The sequence below is a fragment of the Macaca nemestrina genome, chromosome 13 (genome assembly GCF_043159975.1).
Source record: "Macaca nemestrina isolate mMacNem1 chromosome 13, mMacNem.hap1, whole genome shotgun sequence".
In the NCBI taxonomy this organism is placed as follows: domain Eukaryota; kingdom Metazoa; phylum Chordata; class Mammalia; order Primates; family Cercopithecidae; genus Macaca; species Macaca nemestrina.
In genome coordinates, this window is record NC_092137.1 from 27,662,505 (window position 1) to 27,679,526 (window position 17,022).

At 40.0% G+C, this 17,022-nt stretch overlaps 1 protein-coding gene across 1 annotated transcript in view; it reads left to right on the plus strand.

The window, feature by feature from the left end:
* The window catches only part of SLC4A1A (solute carrier family 4 member 1 adaptor protein), a 31,713-nt gene that overhangs the window by 5,557 nt on the left and 9,134 nt on the right, over window positions 1–17,022 (plus strand). The window contains exons 6-10 of the mRNA XM_011737918.3: window positions 6,285–6,445; window positions 8,049–8,118; window positions 8,493–8,679; window positions 13,019–13,130; window positions 15,819–16,059. Of these exons, the coding sequence (XP_011736220.1) occupies window positions 6,285–6,445; window positions 8,049–8,118; window positions 8,493–8,679; window positions 13,019–13,130; window positions 15,819–16,059 (771 nt within the window). The remainder of the gene's footprint in view (window positions 1–6,284; window positions 6,446–8,048; window positions 8,119–8,492; window positions 8,680–13,018; window positions 13,131–15,818; window positions 16,060–17,022) is intronic.

Sequence of the window (17,022 nt, forward strand, 5' to 3'; positions counted from 1 at the left end):
GGTGGCCACTGTTTATGTTCTCCCAGACATTTTCCATGCATATATAGATGTGTGCTGAGAACTAGATCCCTTAACAAAAAACAAACACTCATACACAAATGTAGTCATATTAATTACAATCTTTTGTGACTCACTTTTTTAACATAAGAATATATCATGGATAGTATTATCATTATTATTATTTTTATTTTTGAGATGGAGTCTCAGTCTGTCACCCAGGCTGGAGTGCAGTGGCATGATCTCAGCTCATGCTCCACCTCCCAGGTTCAAGCCATCCTCCCACCTCAGCCTCACTAGTAGCTGGGACTATAGGCACACACCACCATGCACAACTAATTTTTGTATTTATTTATTTATTTATTTTGAGACGGAGCTTTGCTCTTGTTGCCCAGGCTGGAGTGCAATGGCGTGATCTTGCCTCACTGCAACCTCTGCCTCCTGGGTTCAAGCAATTCTCCTGCCTCATCCTCCCGAGTGGCTGGAATTACAGGCATGCACCACCATGCCTGGCTAATTTTGTATTTTTAGTAGAAACTGGGTTTCTCCATGTTGGTCAGGCTGGTCTCGAGCTCCCAACCTCAGGTGATCCACCTGCCTCAGCCTCCCAAAGTGCTGGGATTATAGGCATGAACCACCGCACCTGGCCAATTTTTGTATTTTTAATAGAGATGAAGTTTCACCATGCTGGCCAGGCTGGTCTCGAACTCCTGACCTCAGGTGATCTGCCCGCCTTGGCCTCCCAAAGTGCTGGGATTACAGGCAGGAGCCACTGTGCCTGGCCATATCACGAATATTACATCAATACATTAGCATGTATCAATATGTTAATTATGTATTTTGCTTTTTTTTTTTTTTTTTAAAAGTCTGAGTAGAGCATCGTTTATTAGTAAGGCTTATATTATATTTTTATTATTGCAAAGTAACTTGTCTGGTACAAAACTACCAAAAAGCTTATAATAAAATATACTTGTTCCTTGCCCTACCCCTCCTCAGCCTTCTTCCCTAAAGGCTTTCAGTTCTTTCAGTTATTTATTCTGGCATTTAAAAACACCTGTATTTCTTGGTTGGCGCAGTGGCTCATGCCTGTAATCCCAGGACTTTGGGAGGCCAAGGCAGGCAGATCACGAGGTCAGGAGATTGAGACCATCCTGGCTAACACGGTGAAACCCCGTCTCTACTAAAAATAGAGAAAAAAAAAAAAATTAGCCAGGTGTGGTGGCAGGTGCCTGTAGTCCCATCTACTCGGGAGGCTGAGGCAGGAGAATGGTGTGAACCCAGGAAATGGAGGTTGCAGTGAGCCAAGATCACAGCACTGCACTCCAGCCTGGGCGACAGAGCAAGACTCCATCTCTAAATAAATAAATAAAATTAAAAAAAATAAAAACAACTGTCTTTTCTTTTTTGAGGTGGAGTCTCGCTCTGTCGCCCAGACTAGAGTGCAAGTGGCATGATCTCGACTCACTGCAACCTCTGCTTCCCGGGTTCAAGCGATTCTTCTGCTTCAGCCTCCCGAGTAGCTGGGACTATAGGCACGTGCCACCACACCCAGCTAATTTTTGTATTTTTAGTAGAGACAGGGTTTCACCATATTGGCCAGGCTGGTCTCAAACTCCTGACCTCGTGATCCGCCTGCCTCGGCCTCCCAAAGTGCTGGGATTACAGGTGTGAGCCACTGCACCCGGCCTAAAAACACCTGTATTTCTAAGAACAAGAGTATGCTGTTACAATTTGAGTCATTTATTTTAGACATTATATGTCGACTCTGCTAAATTAGTATTTAGTATTTACATGATTATGCTTATGCCAATATTAGTCATAACTGAGCAGTTTTATTTCTTTTTGTTTTTCCTAAGGGTAATAATTGTGTTTACTTTTCATGTGTTTGGGGCTTTTTTGTATTTCTTGCTCATTCCTCCCACACCTTTCAGGAGCCTCACCATATCAAACAACTTAATGATTAAGTAATTTATCAGTTCTGATTTTTTTTTTGGAGACACTTTTTCTGAAGAGCACTATTTTTCTTTCAGGGCTTATTGCTCTGCAGATCTGCTATAGAACTGTCACCTGGGACTTAACTTTCCTATTATCCTTGAGATTCCCTTGTCTTTTCTCCAGGGTTGACTTTTCTGTTTCTTGATTCTCATATTCTCATATTTCTTGGTTTATTTCCTTGCACAGTAGTACATCCTTCTGTACTTTTAGCAGATAAAAAGCTGGTACAACACTAGAGGGCATGGGTGATGATAGTCTTCAATGAATTTCACATCTTTCCTTTTCTTGGTCTACTGTCTTGTTTTGGTAGACATCCTCTAGTAGATTTCAGAGAAAGCATGTATAGGAAATATACTTTATTAACCCTTCTCTTCTGAAAATATAATTATTGTAGCTTCACTCCTGATTAATAGTTTGGCTGGGAATACAATTCTAAGTTGGAAAAAGTTTTCCTTATTTTACATTCAATGTTGCTTTTGAGAAATCCTAAACTGTTCAGATTTTGATCCCATTGTATGTCATCTTCTTTTCCCCTTGCCAGAGTTTGTAAGAGTTTCCCTTTGTTCTAAAGGTTCTAAAACTTAACTATGAAGTACTTTTCTGTGGGTCTATTTTTATTCATTTTTCTTGTCGGATCCTTTTGATCTGGAAATGTTGGCTGTTCAGGAAGTTTTCTGCAATTATGCCATTAATTGTTTCACCCGTCTGTTTTCTATGGAATTTTATTATTCAGACTTTGGACCTCTTGGACAGACCATTTAAGTTTTTTTTCTTCTTTTTTTCATTTGTATGTCTTTTCATTCTTTCTGAGAGATTCTGCACCTTTATCTTTCTGCCTTCTCTATTTTGCCATCAAAGTTTTAATTTCTTTCTCTTTTTTTTAAGGTTTTAAAATCAGGCAGTCTTTCATGCCAGAGAAGGCTCAAAGACTCCAAGGTTTTAATTTCTAAAAGTTCATTTTTGGTTTTTGAATTGTCCTTTTTAAAACATAATATCCTGTTGTTTCATGGGTTGTAAATATCTCCTTTCTGTTTTCTCCATGTTATTTTTCTTTTTATGTGGTCTCTGTTTTGCATGTTAAAGACTTTTCTTAGGTGTCATGTAATTCTTCATTGTAGTTTTTTTATTTGGGTATTGTAAAAGGTGATTGACAGTTTGGAATATATAAGTGGGGTTTGTTGACTTTGAGCAGTACTGTTGAATGATGTGGGTCAGCCTTTTGTTGGGGAAACCTTGATGTAAGTATCCTTTTAATTTTCCTCCTCTGTGAGCAAGATTCCCCCAGAAAGTGCTCTTCCAATCTCCTGCCTGAAAGGAAAAGACTGGCTGCCAGCATTCCTAGAGCTACGTGGTAGAAGGTGGCTGAGTAGCTTCTCATTTAGCAGTTTTCAGGACAGTACTATTTTTAGATTATAGTGCCCATGCCTTCAACTTTACTAGTCAACTCATAATCTGAAGGCTTTCTGTTTTACCCTTTCCAGAGATTAACCTCTGGATTTCTACTGCAGATGGAAAGGAGATGAGTAGGCAGGGAGGAAGATCTATTTCTCAATCAGTTTTTACTTAGTCCTCCATGACCGTACTATCCATCCCCAGTTACAGATCCATTTGAGGATTCTGCAGTATAATCACTTTGGCTCTCAGCTTTCCCCACTGTTTAGGATTTATCTTTTTAAGTTCTGCTAAGTTAGTTTCTACTCATAGGTCTACTTTCTAGTTTTCTAAAATTTGGATCTTTGTGGATTTCTTTCTTTCTTTCTTTCTTTCTTTCTTTCTTTCTTTCTTTCTTTCTTTCTTTCTTTCCTTCTTTCCTTCTTTCCTTCCTTCCTTCCTTCCTTCCTTCCTTCCTTCCTTCCTTCCTTCCTTCTTTCCTTCTTTCCTTCTTTCCTTCTTTCCTTCTTTCTTTCTTTCCTTCCTTCTTTCCTTCCTTCTTTCCTTCCTTCTTTCCTTCCTTCTTTCCTTCTTTCTTTCTTTCCTTCTTTCCTTCCTTCCTTCCTTCCTTCCTTCCTTCCTTCCTTCCTTCCTTCCTTCCTTCCTTCCTTCCTTCCTTCCTTCCTTCCTTCCTTCCTTCCTTCCTTCCTTCCTTCCTTCTTTCTTTCTTTCTTTCTTTCTTTCTTTCTTTCTTTCTTTCTTTCTTTCTTTCTTTCTTTCTTTTCAGATGGAGTCTTGCTCAGTCGCCCAGGCTGGAGTGCAGTGGCGCGATCTCAGCTCACTACAAGCTCCGCCTCCTGGGTTCACGCCATTCTCCTGCCTCAGCCTCCCAAGTAGCTGGGACTACAAGCTCCCGCCACCACACCCGGCTAATTTTTTGCATTTTTAGTAGAGATGGGGTTTCACGTGTTAACCAGGATGGTCTCGATCTCCTCACCTCGTGATCCGCCCACCTCGGCCTCCCAAAGTGCTGGGATTATATATTTTTAATAAAGACAAGGTCTTGCTGTGTTGCCCAGGCTTGGGTAACTATATTTAAAAAACATCTCTTGACTATGGTTTAGTGGGGTTTAGGAAAAGAGGGAAATTAGATATGTGTGTTTAATGTACCATCTTAACCTGGAAATTAGGCTTATGTTAATAAGGACTATTTTGCTTGCAAATAAGAGAAGTCCAATTCAAACTAGCTTAGGGGAAAGGTTATTGGCTGCAGAAGCTGGGAAGAATAGCTCAGGATGAAGGAACAGGAATGAAGGACCAACTACATGAACCAGAACCTCAAGTTCTGAAACCATAATTTGGTACTACCAAACTGGACTCACATCACCAGGACATATACAAGCTGTATGTGTGTGTGTCTCTGTGAGTGAGTCTGTCTCATGAGTACATTTTTAAACTTTGCAGACAAATTCTTACCCTGTGCTGAAAAGCTGATTGCTTACAGCTCTGAACTTACAGTCTGTCACTTTAATAACCTCATTGTAAAGAGAACCTCTTTACCCCATCTCTAAATATAAATATGAGGGAAAGAGTCTTACTGATTTGGCTTTGGTCCTGTAACTATCCCTAAACCAGATAAAATGGGGGAGGAATTTTCTAGGGAAAGAGGTACTTCTATCAGAACAGAGGGAGTAGAATGTTGTAGGGTGGACAAACAAGTAATAGCTGTCATAGTCTCTTATTGATGGACTCTCTATATATTCACTGTTGTAAATACTCTTGCATTGATATTTATAGAATAAATTTCTAGAAGTGAAATTGCTGGATCAGTGCATTTTTAATGGCAGATATTGTAGGCTTGACCATCAAAAAGGTTGTATCAATGTACATTCCCACCAATTATTAATCTTTTTATGTTTTTCTAGTTTAATAGATGAGAAGTATCTAATTTTTAAATTTGTACTTTTTTTTAAGGTAACATCTTTTAAAATATTTATTGTATTTTTCTGTGAACTGCTTTCATTATTCTTTTTCAAATTTTCTTTTGGGTTATTGGCCTTTTTCTAATTTCTTGTTTTCCTTTTTCTTCATTGATTTTTTTTTTTTTTTTTTTTTTGAGATAGAGTTTCTCTCTTGTTGCCCAGGCTGCAGTACAATGGCGCTTTCTTGGCTCTCTGCAACCTCTACCTCCCAGGTTCAAGCAATTCTCCTGCCTCAGCCTCCTAAGTAGCTGGGATTATAGGTGCCTGCCACCATGCCCATCTAATTTTTGTATTTTTAGTAGAGATGGGGTTTCACCATGTTGGTCAGGCTGGTCTTGACCTCAGGCGATTCACCCCTCTTTGGCCTCCCAAAGTGCTGGGATTACCACGCCTGGCCATCCTCATTGATTTTTAAAAGCTGTTTGCTCATTAAATAAATTAACTGTTTGCTTTAATGAAAAATTATTTAATAAGAAATTGTGGAAAAATAAACATAATAGAAAAGTGTACCATTTTAACCTTTTTAAGAGTACCGCTCAGTGGCATTAAGTACATTCACAATGTTATGGAACCATCAACACTGTTCATTTCGGAACTTTTTTTATCATTCCATACTGAAATTCTGTACCTGTTAAACACTAACTTCATTCTCCCTCCTTCCCAGCTTCTGGCAACCACCATTCTACTTTTCTGTCTCTATGAATTTGACTACTTTAGGTACCTCATATAATGCAGTAAGTGTCCTTTGATGTCTGGCTTATTTCAGTTAGTATAATGTCTTCAAGGTTTAGCCCTTTGTTTTTATATGTAGTTTGGCAGCTTGTAGAACCTCTCTTTCAGTAGTTGTTGGTGACATTTTAAGCTCCTTGCCTACTTGCCTTCTTTCTTTTTATTTTCTTTTTTAAAAACTTATTTATTCATCATTTTATCTACCTCTAGTATCTCGGAAAAGGAAAGCCAAGAACTGGGAAGATGAAGACTTTTATGACAGTGATGATGACACATTTCTTGATCGGACTGGCCTGGTTGAGAAGAAGCGTCTGAACAGAATGAAGAAGGCTGGCAAGATTGATGAGAAGCCAGAGACCTTTGAATCATTGGCAAGTTTTATTTATGGAAGTAGCTGTGGTATTTAATAGTTTAATTTTTAATAAAATAATGTATTATTTAAATATGTTTTATAATTATAATTTTTGAAGTAGTAGCATTGAAATCTGATACTGAAGTATAACTTTTGTGGTCTGTTAATTTAATGGTAACAAACAACTAGTCTTATCCAAGTTGTTTGAAAAAAATTTGGCTTGCTGCTAGATACTTTCCTCCAGGATATTGATCCATTAATTAACATTCTTTGGATATGATAGTACCTCTCTCAAAGAGAAAGGAAAAAGTTCCAAGTTAGGGCATTCTGAGGTGAAATTGACTTTAGCCTCCTGGCAGTCAAGAGAAGTCAAAGGAATTTTGAAGAATGTAGTATGGTAATATGTAGTCTGAAACAGTATATTATCAGGAAATTATCACAAGGTGACATGTGTTAATGGGTAGGTAACAAACAATAATAGGTAGGTAATAGGCTTCCTATTTGACTAGAAAAAAACATAAGATTAATAATGCAGAGCTTGACCAGAATATGGGGAAGTGGACTCTCAATTGGTGGGAATGTACAATACAGCCTTTTAAGTGATCAATCCTATGACATCTGTCAACATTAGAAATGTATTGATTCAGCAATTGCACTTCAAGGAATTTCTTACAAGTATTAATTTATAGTAGGATTCAGAACTTAAAACATTACCCAACATCTATCCTTTCGATTTATGTGAAAACCAATACCTTGAGCTCTTTCTTCTGAGTAAAAGAAAGTCTGAGTTATTCATTCTGTTTAATTCTGTGTTTTTAAATTCAGAAATAAATTAAATTTGGATTTAGCACATAAAAAGTGTTAACTCCAGGCCAGGCGTGGTGGCTCATGCGTAATCCCAGCACTTTGGGAGGCCGAGACAGGTGGATCACCTGAGGTCAGGAGTTCAAGACCAGCCTGACCAATATGGTGAAACCCCGTCTCTACTAAAAAAAAAATACAAAAATTAGACAGGTGTGGTGGCGTGCGCCTGTAGTCCCAGCTACTCTGGAGGCCGAGACAGGAGACTTGCTTGAACGTGGGAGGCGGAGGTTGCAGTGAGTTGAGATCATGCCATTGCACTCCAGCCTGAGTGACAGTGCGAGACTCCATCTCCAAAAAAAAAAAAAAAGCATTAACTCGGGCCAGGTGTAGTGGCTCACACCTGTAATCCCAGCACTTTGAGAGGCTGAGGCAGGCTGATCACGAGGTCAAGAGATTGAGACCATCCTGGCCAACATGGTGAAACCCTGTCTCTACTAAAAATACGAAAATTATTTGAGTGTGGTGGCACGCACCTGTAGTCCCAGCTACTCAGGAGGCTGAGGCAGGAGAATCACTTGAACCCGGGAGGCAGAGGTGGCAGTGAGCCGAGATTGCACCACTGCACTCTAGTGTGGCGACAGAGCGAGATTCCATCTGAAAAAAAAAAATAAAGCATTAACTCCATAAGTAGCAGTTTAACTGGACTTTTGAGTTATTCTTCTTAAAACTTCTAGTAACAATAATGAAAACAGGAGGATGATAAGGAAACAGTTTGAAAGAAGAAAAACTTTTTAACCCTGTTGATTTGGGTGTTACAGGTTGCAAAATTAAATGATGCTGAAAGGGAGCTTTCTGAAATTTCTGAGAGATTGAAAGCCTCAAGCCAAGGTAAGTTTTTCATCAAATATTTATTATTATACTATATATAGTGCTCTGTGCTAGGCAGTGGGGCTACATTAGTTAATAAGAAATACCATACAGAATATGGAGCCTTTCAAAGGAGCAACATACCGTTTTAGAACTAGAAAGAACATTGTAAATAATTTGGTTTAACTTCTTTATTTAATAGTTGAGGGGAATGAAACCCATTGAGACAAAATGACTTCCCCAAGTCTCATGGCTATAACCTGTTCCTTATTCCTATTACTAGTGATGTCCTCTTTCCAGTTTTATGTTAGTGACTTTTTTATGGAAACTTTGGCTGAATTTTAAAATATTTGGGATCATCTTTCTAAACATGTGTTATTTTTTTTCTTGGACAGTTCTATCAGAGTCTCCATCTCAGGATTCTTTAGATGCGTTCATGTCAGAAATGAAATCAGGCAGTACATTAGATGGTGTGTCCCGGAAGAAACTTCACCTGAGAACTTTTGAACTGAGAAAAGAACAACAGAGACTTAAAGGGTTAATAAAAATTGTAAAGCCAGCAGAGATTCCAGAACTAAAAAAGTAAGTCTTAGTTATATTTGGAATTCTAAATAAGTATGGTAACATAGATAACATTTTCAATTATCGCTTTATCTTCTTAAATAATCATTATATAATACAAATGTAATACAAGAAACCCTTTAAAGCACAGAAGGCAGTGGTTTCATAGAATAACTGAAAACCTGTTTCATATTTGTGAAATACAGTCTGATAGAGGATTTTCTGAGAAAACTATGTTGATTTCTGATACATTGGAAGGTTCTGAAGTTTTTTTTTACTTAATCTTTTAGTGTAGAATAAACTCCTTTAAAAAGCATCATGCACAAAAAGCTAATTTATCTAATATGAAAAGACCCCTGAGGCTGAGTGTAGTGGCTCACGCCTGTAATCCTAGCACTTTGGGAGGTTGAAGCAGGCAGATCACTTTCAAGACCAGCCTGGGTGATACGGCCCAACCCTATCTCTACAAAAAATAAAAACATTAGCCAGCCATGTTGGAGCATACCTGTGGTCCCACCTACTTGGGAAAGCCGAGGTAGGAGGATTGCTTGAGCCCAGGAGTTCGAGGCTACAGTGAGCTGTGATCGTGCTATTGTACTCCAGCATGGGTGACAGAGGAAGTTCCTATCTCAAAAAATATTAAATTATTAATAAAAAGACCTCTGAATGATAAGTAGACAGCCAACCACCCAGGAGAAAAATCGGTAAAGGATGTATACTCACAGACCACAGAAAAAGAAATACAAATAGCATCTTTTATACAAAGACGCTCAACTTCATGATCATGAGCGAAATACAATACTACAACCTAATACCTTTTTTTTCTTTTTTTTTTTGAGATAGGGTCTCACTCTGTCACCCAGACTGGAGTGCAGTGGCACAGTGACAGCTCACTGCAGCCTTGACCTCCTGGGACCAAGTGATCCTCCTGCCTCAGCCTCCCAAGTAGCTGGGACCACAGGCATGCCCCACCATACCTGGCTGATTTTTAATTTTTTGTAGAGATGGGGTCTTGCCATGTTGCCCAAGCTGGTCTTGAACTTCTGGCCTCAAGTGATCTGCCAACTTCAGCCTCCCAAAGTGCTGGGATTGCAGGTGTGAGCCACTACACCTGGCCTTAATACCATTTTTATATATGAATTTGATTAAGATTAATTATGATTTTATACTGTGCTGATGAGGCTGACAAAAAGGCACTTTCTTGTATTGCTCATTGAAGGACAAATTAGTACATTCTCTATCCTGATTACAAATGCACATGCCCTTTGATCTATTTCATTTCTAGGAATTTGTCCCTCACATACTTAGGAAATGATGTACAGCATTGTTTATATTAATAATAGTAAAAGATTAGAAATCCCCTAAATGTTTATCAAAGGGGATGGATTAAATTATTTATAATATAGATATACAATAGAACACCATATAGCTGTTAAAAAAAGAGGCAACTATATGTAAGATATGAAACACTATCAAGATGAGTAACAAAAGCAAGGTGCAGAACGGTGTGTATAACAGGCACTGTCTGTAAAAATGATGGCGGGGGAAGAATACATAGGTAAGTAGGCCATTGCTTATGTTCATAATATCTGTTTAGGTCAGGTTCCCTAAAAACAGACTGAATCGGAGATTCATCTGCAAGTGATTTATTAAGAGAGTGCTCTCTGGAGAAATCTATATGGGAGTGAGGGAAGCAGGAGAGGGCAGGAGAAGAAGCTGGACTAAGATATGGTTTCAGGAGAGCCTGAATGGCACCACAGATGCCATGAAGGCAAGGGGCTTGGGTTTTCATACCCCGTCCTCCCAACCCTTCATTGGTCATAGGCTGCCCATGACTTGGGGGTGGGAGGAACTCAGTAATTCTGGGAAGGGTACAGATGTAAACCTTTAGCAGCCGATGTCTGCTGTAGCTGTTTGGCCTGATAAAGGGAATCTGGGAGGGATAGCACCTGCTACTGTATCTCCGGAAAGATTAGTTAAAAACTAGTAATACTGATTGCAAATGGGGAAGGCAACTGGGTGGCTGGGGGACAGCAATGGGAGGGAGACTTTTCAGAGTATATGTGCTTTATACTTGAGTTTCAAACATGTGAATATACTTTCTATTCTATTCAGATATACTGAATTTTGAAAAGAAAATCCTATACCAAATAGCCATACCACCTTAGGTCTAAATTTACTGTAATATAGTTGCAGTTCTAGTTTTAAATAACAAATAACTGGAAAAAGTAAGAATCATATAATAATTTTGTTAGAGTAAAACTATTTGTTAATAAAGTGGCTGGGGACAGTGGCTCACACCTGTAGTCCTAGCACTTTAGGAGAATGAGTGAGGTGGGAGGATGACTTGAGTCCAGGTGTTTGAGACCAGCCTGGGCAACATAGTGAGACCCTGTCTCTACAAAAAATAAAAACTGCGGGGCGCAGTGGCTCACGCCTATAATCCCAGCACTTTGGGAGTCTGAGACGGGCAGATCACGAGGTCAGGAGATCGAGACCATCCTGGCTAACACGGTGACACCCTGTCTCTACTAAAAATACAAAAAATTAGCCAGGCGTGGTGGCGGGCGCCTGTAGTCCCAGCTACTCGGGAGGCTAAGGCAGGAGAATGGCGGGAACCCGGGAGGTAGAGCTTGCAGTGAGCCGAGATCGCGCCACTGCACTCCAGCCAGGGTGACAGAGCGAGACTCCATCTCAAAAAAATAATAATAAGATAAAAAATAAAATAAAATAAAAAAATAAAAACTTAGCTGGGTATGGTGGTGCTCGTCTGTAATCCCTGCTACTTGGGAGGCTGAGGTATCACTTGAGCCTGGGAGAGTGAGGTTTCAAGACCCTATCTCAAACAAACAAACAAAAACAAAAAATAAAAGCAAATCTCTGCTTTGGAAAACAACATCATCATTTGGGGCAAGAATAATAATAATAATAATATGAAAACGAAATACGTCTCAGCTTCCTCCAGAGCCTCCTTTCCTACTATCAGTTTGTGTGCTTGCCTGGTTTTTCCTCCCTTTCTTATTTTGGATACTGGCCTAGATGTGTATCTTCTTCCTCCTCTTTTCACTTAAGGGTTGAACTTCCATACTTTCTGCCTCCTACCCTAACCCCTGCAAGCAATCTTGATTGTGATTCCATCTTCTGCTTTTTCATCTCCTTTGAGCCAGTCTTAGCTTATCCTCTAGGCCAGCCCAGCTTTTTAATGTAGCTGAAAACATCTCTGTTGCTGTTGCTTCTGTCTTTCTATGCCAGAGCCTTCCTGAGGCCTGTGGGGAAGGGTGTGAAGGATAATGATTTGACGAAATGTCCTTCACGGCCAGGCAGGCAGCATTCTTCTGGTGGCCTTAGCAAGGGAATGGGTTTTATCTCTGGTAGGGAGAAAGGGGGTTGAGGCTGGACCCAAGAGTGCTACTAAGGGGGTAAGACTTAGGTAAAAGAAGGCAGTAGTAGCAAGGAGGGCTTCAGGGAGGGCCAGGTAGCCAGCATCTGGTATGGGTGACTGTGAGTCGAATGTCAGTACTGTCCTTATATTCCAGTTTGTAGGGCTGTCCCATGGTCAATGTGAAGAAAGCATAGGGCTTTCTTTTCGGTCTAGTATGGTTATTCTGGGGTTTCCTCTGTCTCCTCATGCCATATTGTCACTGTCACCTCTGTCTGCTCTGAGTATCTTGTCAACTCAACTGCCATCCCTTTTGTTTTTGCTCTGTTCTCCCCCTGCCTTTCTAATTTCTACTGTCTTTTCTTTATTTCTTTTCTAATTTCTACTGTCCTTCCTCAGCTTTGCCCTAGTGGGCTTAGCTTTTATAACTCTCTCCAGCCATTGAGAATGCTGACAGTCTCAGCAGCTGCAGTCTGTCACTAAATCTTTGTCATTACTACACTGGGTATCCTGCATACTCTACCCCCATCCCCATGCACACTTTTTTTTTTTTTTTTAAGTGCTCAGAGCTATTGCAGTTAAGTGGGAGCTCCAGATAAGTAAGACACCTTCAGAGGTTGGTGGGAAATAGGGCTTTACATCATGGATCCATCTCCTGCTGCTTACATGTTCTCCTTTGCAAGTGACCTTTGTACTGTAGTCATTTCATGGGTGTGAAGTCATGTAGCATGTTGTAAATTACTTGACTAAGGGAGCAGCCTCATCAGGCCCTTAATAGCTCTGTGTCTGTGACAGTCAGCATTGTTCTTGTCCATTCAAAAACTGTTGGTCTGAATACCTCTTTCTTATTGTTATATGCTTAGATATTCATTTTGTAGTAATTTTTATTTTGCCAGAGGTTTCTTTGTCAGTGTCGTAGTATTTTTAGATAAAACTTTGGACTCACTGGAATAGATGTGTATAATTATTCTTTCTTCCTAGGACTGAAAGTCAGACTACAGGTGCAGAAAACAAAGCTAAAAAGCTTACATTGCCTCTGTTTGGTGCCATGAAAGGAGGAAGCAAATTCAAATTAAAAACTGGAACAGTAGGGGTAAGTTGTGAGTCAGGGTGTTAAACTTTTAGCCCTTGAGTTATCCCTGAGCTAATTTTTCTCTTTTCTTTTTTGAAACTACAAATGACTCATTCCATAGTAATGTGAGAAAGGGCTGTGGGCTTGGTATGATCACATCTTTCCCAGAACATGGTTCTTGGATTCTTTTTTTTTTTTGGAGACAGAGTCTCACTCTGTCACCAGGGTGGAGTGCAGTGGTGTGATCTCGGCTGACTGCAACCTCCACCTCCCGAGTTCAAGCAATTCTCCTGCCTCAGCCTCTCGAGTAGCTGGGACTACAGGCGCGCTGCACCACGCCCAGCTAATTTTTGTATTTTTAGTAGAGATGGGATTTCACCATATTGGCCAGGATGGTCTCAATCTCTTGACCTCGTCATCCACCTGCCTTGGCCTCCCAAAATGCTGGGATTATAGGCATGAGCCACTGTGCCTGGCTGGTTCGTGGATTCTTTTTCTCAGCTTAGGGTTATCAAGAATTGATGAATTAATTTATGCCAATCAATTTGCAAGTAAATGGTTTGTAAATTAGAATACTAGTTTATTAATTTCTCATGAATGTTGCATTTAAGAATTGGTCTCCTGCATTAAATGCTTTTCCCCAGGTGGATAGATATAGTATTCAGACTCACCAACATTTGTTAAGAACATAATGTGTGCACCTGCCTCTGCCATATGATTTTTTTTTCTTCCTTTAATCCTTCCAACACCTTGTGCTGTGTGGGAATTATTACCTCTTACAAATGAGGAAATAGAGTCAGAGAAGTTAAATACCAGATCACACCAGTATTATGTAACTAAGCTGGTAATCAGATCTAGGTCTGTCTCTTGAGCTTTATGATTTCCTTTCTATCCTCCAATATATGTCTGTATGTTTTTGCTTTATCTATATTCCTATTCATGGATTCAGTTTTTAAAAGGTTTTCATTACCCCTAAGAGCTGAACCTTGAGTAGTTTGCTAGGGCCACCATAACAAAATACTAGGGATTGGGCAGCTTAAACAACATCAATTTATTTGCTCACAGTTGCCAGCAGGGTTGGTTTCCTCTAAGGCCTCTCCTCTGCTTACCAATGGCTGCCCTCTTGCTGGCTCTTCAGATGGCCATCCCTCTGTGCACTTGCACCCCTGGTGTCTCTTCTTCTTCTTATAAGGACGCGAGTCATACTGAGTTAGGGCCCCACCTTAACAGTGTTATTTTAATTCAATTTAATTTAATTTACAGTCATATTCTGAGGTACTGAGGGTTGGGACTTCAAACAAGAATTTGGGTGGCAGGGGGCACAATTCGTCCAAAACACCCTGAATTAGGGTATACTGCCCTCTGGTGGCAGAGGTCTGAAGTCCTAGCTATGTATTCTTCTCGTTTGTTTTGAGACACAGTCTCACACTGTCGCCCAGGCTGCAGTGCAGTGGCGATCTCGGCTCACTGCAACCTCCTCCTCCCGGATTCAAGCGATTCTCCCACCTCAGCTTCCCGAGTAGCTGGAATTATAGGCACCCGCTACCACACCCAACTAATTTTTTATATTTTTTTTTTTAGTAGAGACAGGGTTTCACCATGGCCAGGCTGGTCTCGAACTCCTCATCTCGTGATTCACCCGCCTTGGCCTCACTATGTATTCTGAATGAGTAATGGTTTACCTAACAAGGAGGCTTTTCAATCTGTTGTGGTGGGGACTTAGGTTTTAAGTAGAAAACTTTTTACTAAAAAGCCCTCCTTAGAGGATGTTAGAACTAAGTCCTATATTTAAAAGATAATATAGGCCGGGCGCGGTGGCTCATACCTGTTATCCCAGCACTTTGGGAGGCTGAGGTGGGCGGATTGCTTGAGCTCACTAGTCGAGACCAGCCTGGGCAACATGGTGAAACCCCGTCTCTACTAAAAATACAAAAATTAGCTGGGCACGGTGGCCCACGTGCCTATAACCCCAGCTACTGAGGAGGCTGAGGTAGGAGAGTCGCTTGAACCGGGGAGGCAAAGGTTGCAGTGAGCTGAGATCACACCACTGCACTCCAGCCTAGGCCACAGAGCAAGACTGTGTCTCAAAAAAAAAAAAAAAAAAAAAGATATAACCAAGATACACTTTGGTTCCTTCCCTCTATTCCATAACCGTGATCAGCTTTTTCTAATAAGTACTTTTATTGAATGGCTTTGATTAGAATATTTAGCTTTATTCTTTGAGAAATGTCTTCCTCCTTTTCTTCAGGATCTGTTTGACTGATTTACATCCCGTTCCCTTGAAATTACTCTAAGTCTAAAATGAAAAAGCAGCACAAATGACTTATTTCTGATTGTCTGATTTATTCCTTAGAAGATTTTGTAATCAATTGAGATTCTTTAGTATCATGAGTTATAACAGGACAGAATTCCTGTAGCTGGCACTCATCTGAAATAACTATTTTAGTTCCCTACAAGCTATTTTCAAGTGTTTGGTATTTGGTAATCTTTGACTCTAGGAAATAATAAAGACACTTGTTTAGGGTCTGTAGAGGGGTAAAATTTCCCCCCCTGCTAGGGGTGAAAGTCCCACCGCTAGCAGACTTCTGTGTAGTTCATCATCCTAAAGAGGGTAAACATTCAACACATTTAGACTGACCTCCTTGAAAAGATTTATCTCTTGTTGTCATTAAGTAGAACTACTTGTTCATGGTTTTGTTTCCCTCTTAGAAGTTACCCCCCAAGCGTCCAGAACTCCCTCCAACTCTAATGAGAATGAAAGATGAGCCTGAAGTAGAAGAGGAGGAGGAAGAGGAAGAGGAAGAAGAGAAAGAAAAGGAGGAGCATGAAAAGAAAAAACTGGAGGATGGAAGCCTCAGTAGGCCACAGCCAGAGATAGAGCCAGAAGCAGCAGTGCAGGAAATGAGGCATCCCACAGATCTCACACATTTTAAAGAAACCCAAACCCATGGTAATATCTTTCTTCTCCTTCCTGTGTTGTTCAGTGGGCAATTACATTGATTGTGGATAGGTTTTAAAAAGCAAGGCCAGTTCTTATCTGTGCATTTGACTTTGTATGTGATATACTGACTCTGTAGTAAGGAAACATACTTTCTTGGTCTTCTTTCTTTGACCGCCAGTCATTATTTGTCCTCATTGCAAATTAAGGGCAGTTATTTCCAATCCATTCCAGAATTACAGAAAATTGAAGGCTATGGAATCTGAAACCATAGCTGCTGTGGAATAATGCTGAGCCGCTGCCACTGTGTGAGTTGGAGGGCAGTGGAATAGGGTAGATGATGGAGCCTGATCAGGTGGTCTCAGGATAAGTCAACCCCTACTCATTTTTTCCTCCATCCCTAAAACAGAGGCCAAAACATAATTGTACCCATTGGACTAAAGTTCTCAAGAAGGATCTTGCTTCATTCATCTTTTTGTGTTTGGAACCTAGCAGAAAACCTGACACATATCCACCTGCCTCAGCAAATAGTTGATGAAAAATGTTGAAAGACAGAATAGATTGATATTCATATAGATATAGATATATACATCAATTCTGTCTTTTCTATATAGAGAGAGTATATATATATATATATTCTAATTACAAAGGATTATATGTGCATTTTAGAAACTATAGATCATACATGAAAGTCCAAAGGGAAAAAAAGAAATCCCCACAATCCCACCCCTAAAGATCATTGTTTATCTTCTTAGTATCCTTCATCCCTTGTCAACTGCAGGGGTTATTTTCCTGCTGGTTGGCCAAACTGGTTAGCAAGATAAAGATCTCAGAAAATAAGGAATATGAGGAGAAACAATAAAAACTGGCACTGAATATATGGGAATGCATGCGTGTCTACTTCCAAAACAAACCAGACTTGGCTATGTAAAAATACCAGGCCTGGTACGTAGCCCTTCTCTTGAATCACCTTCA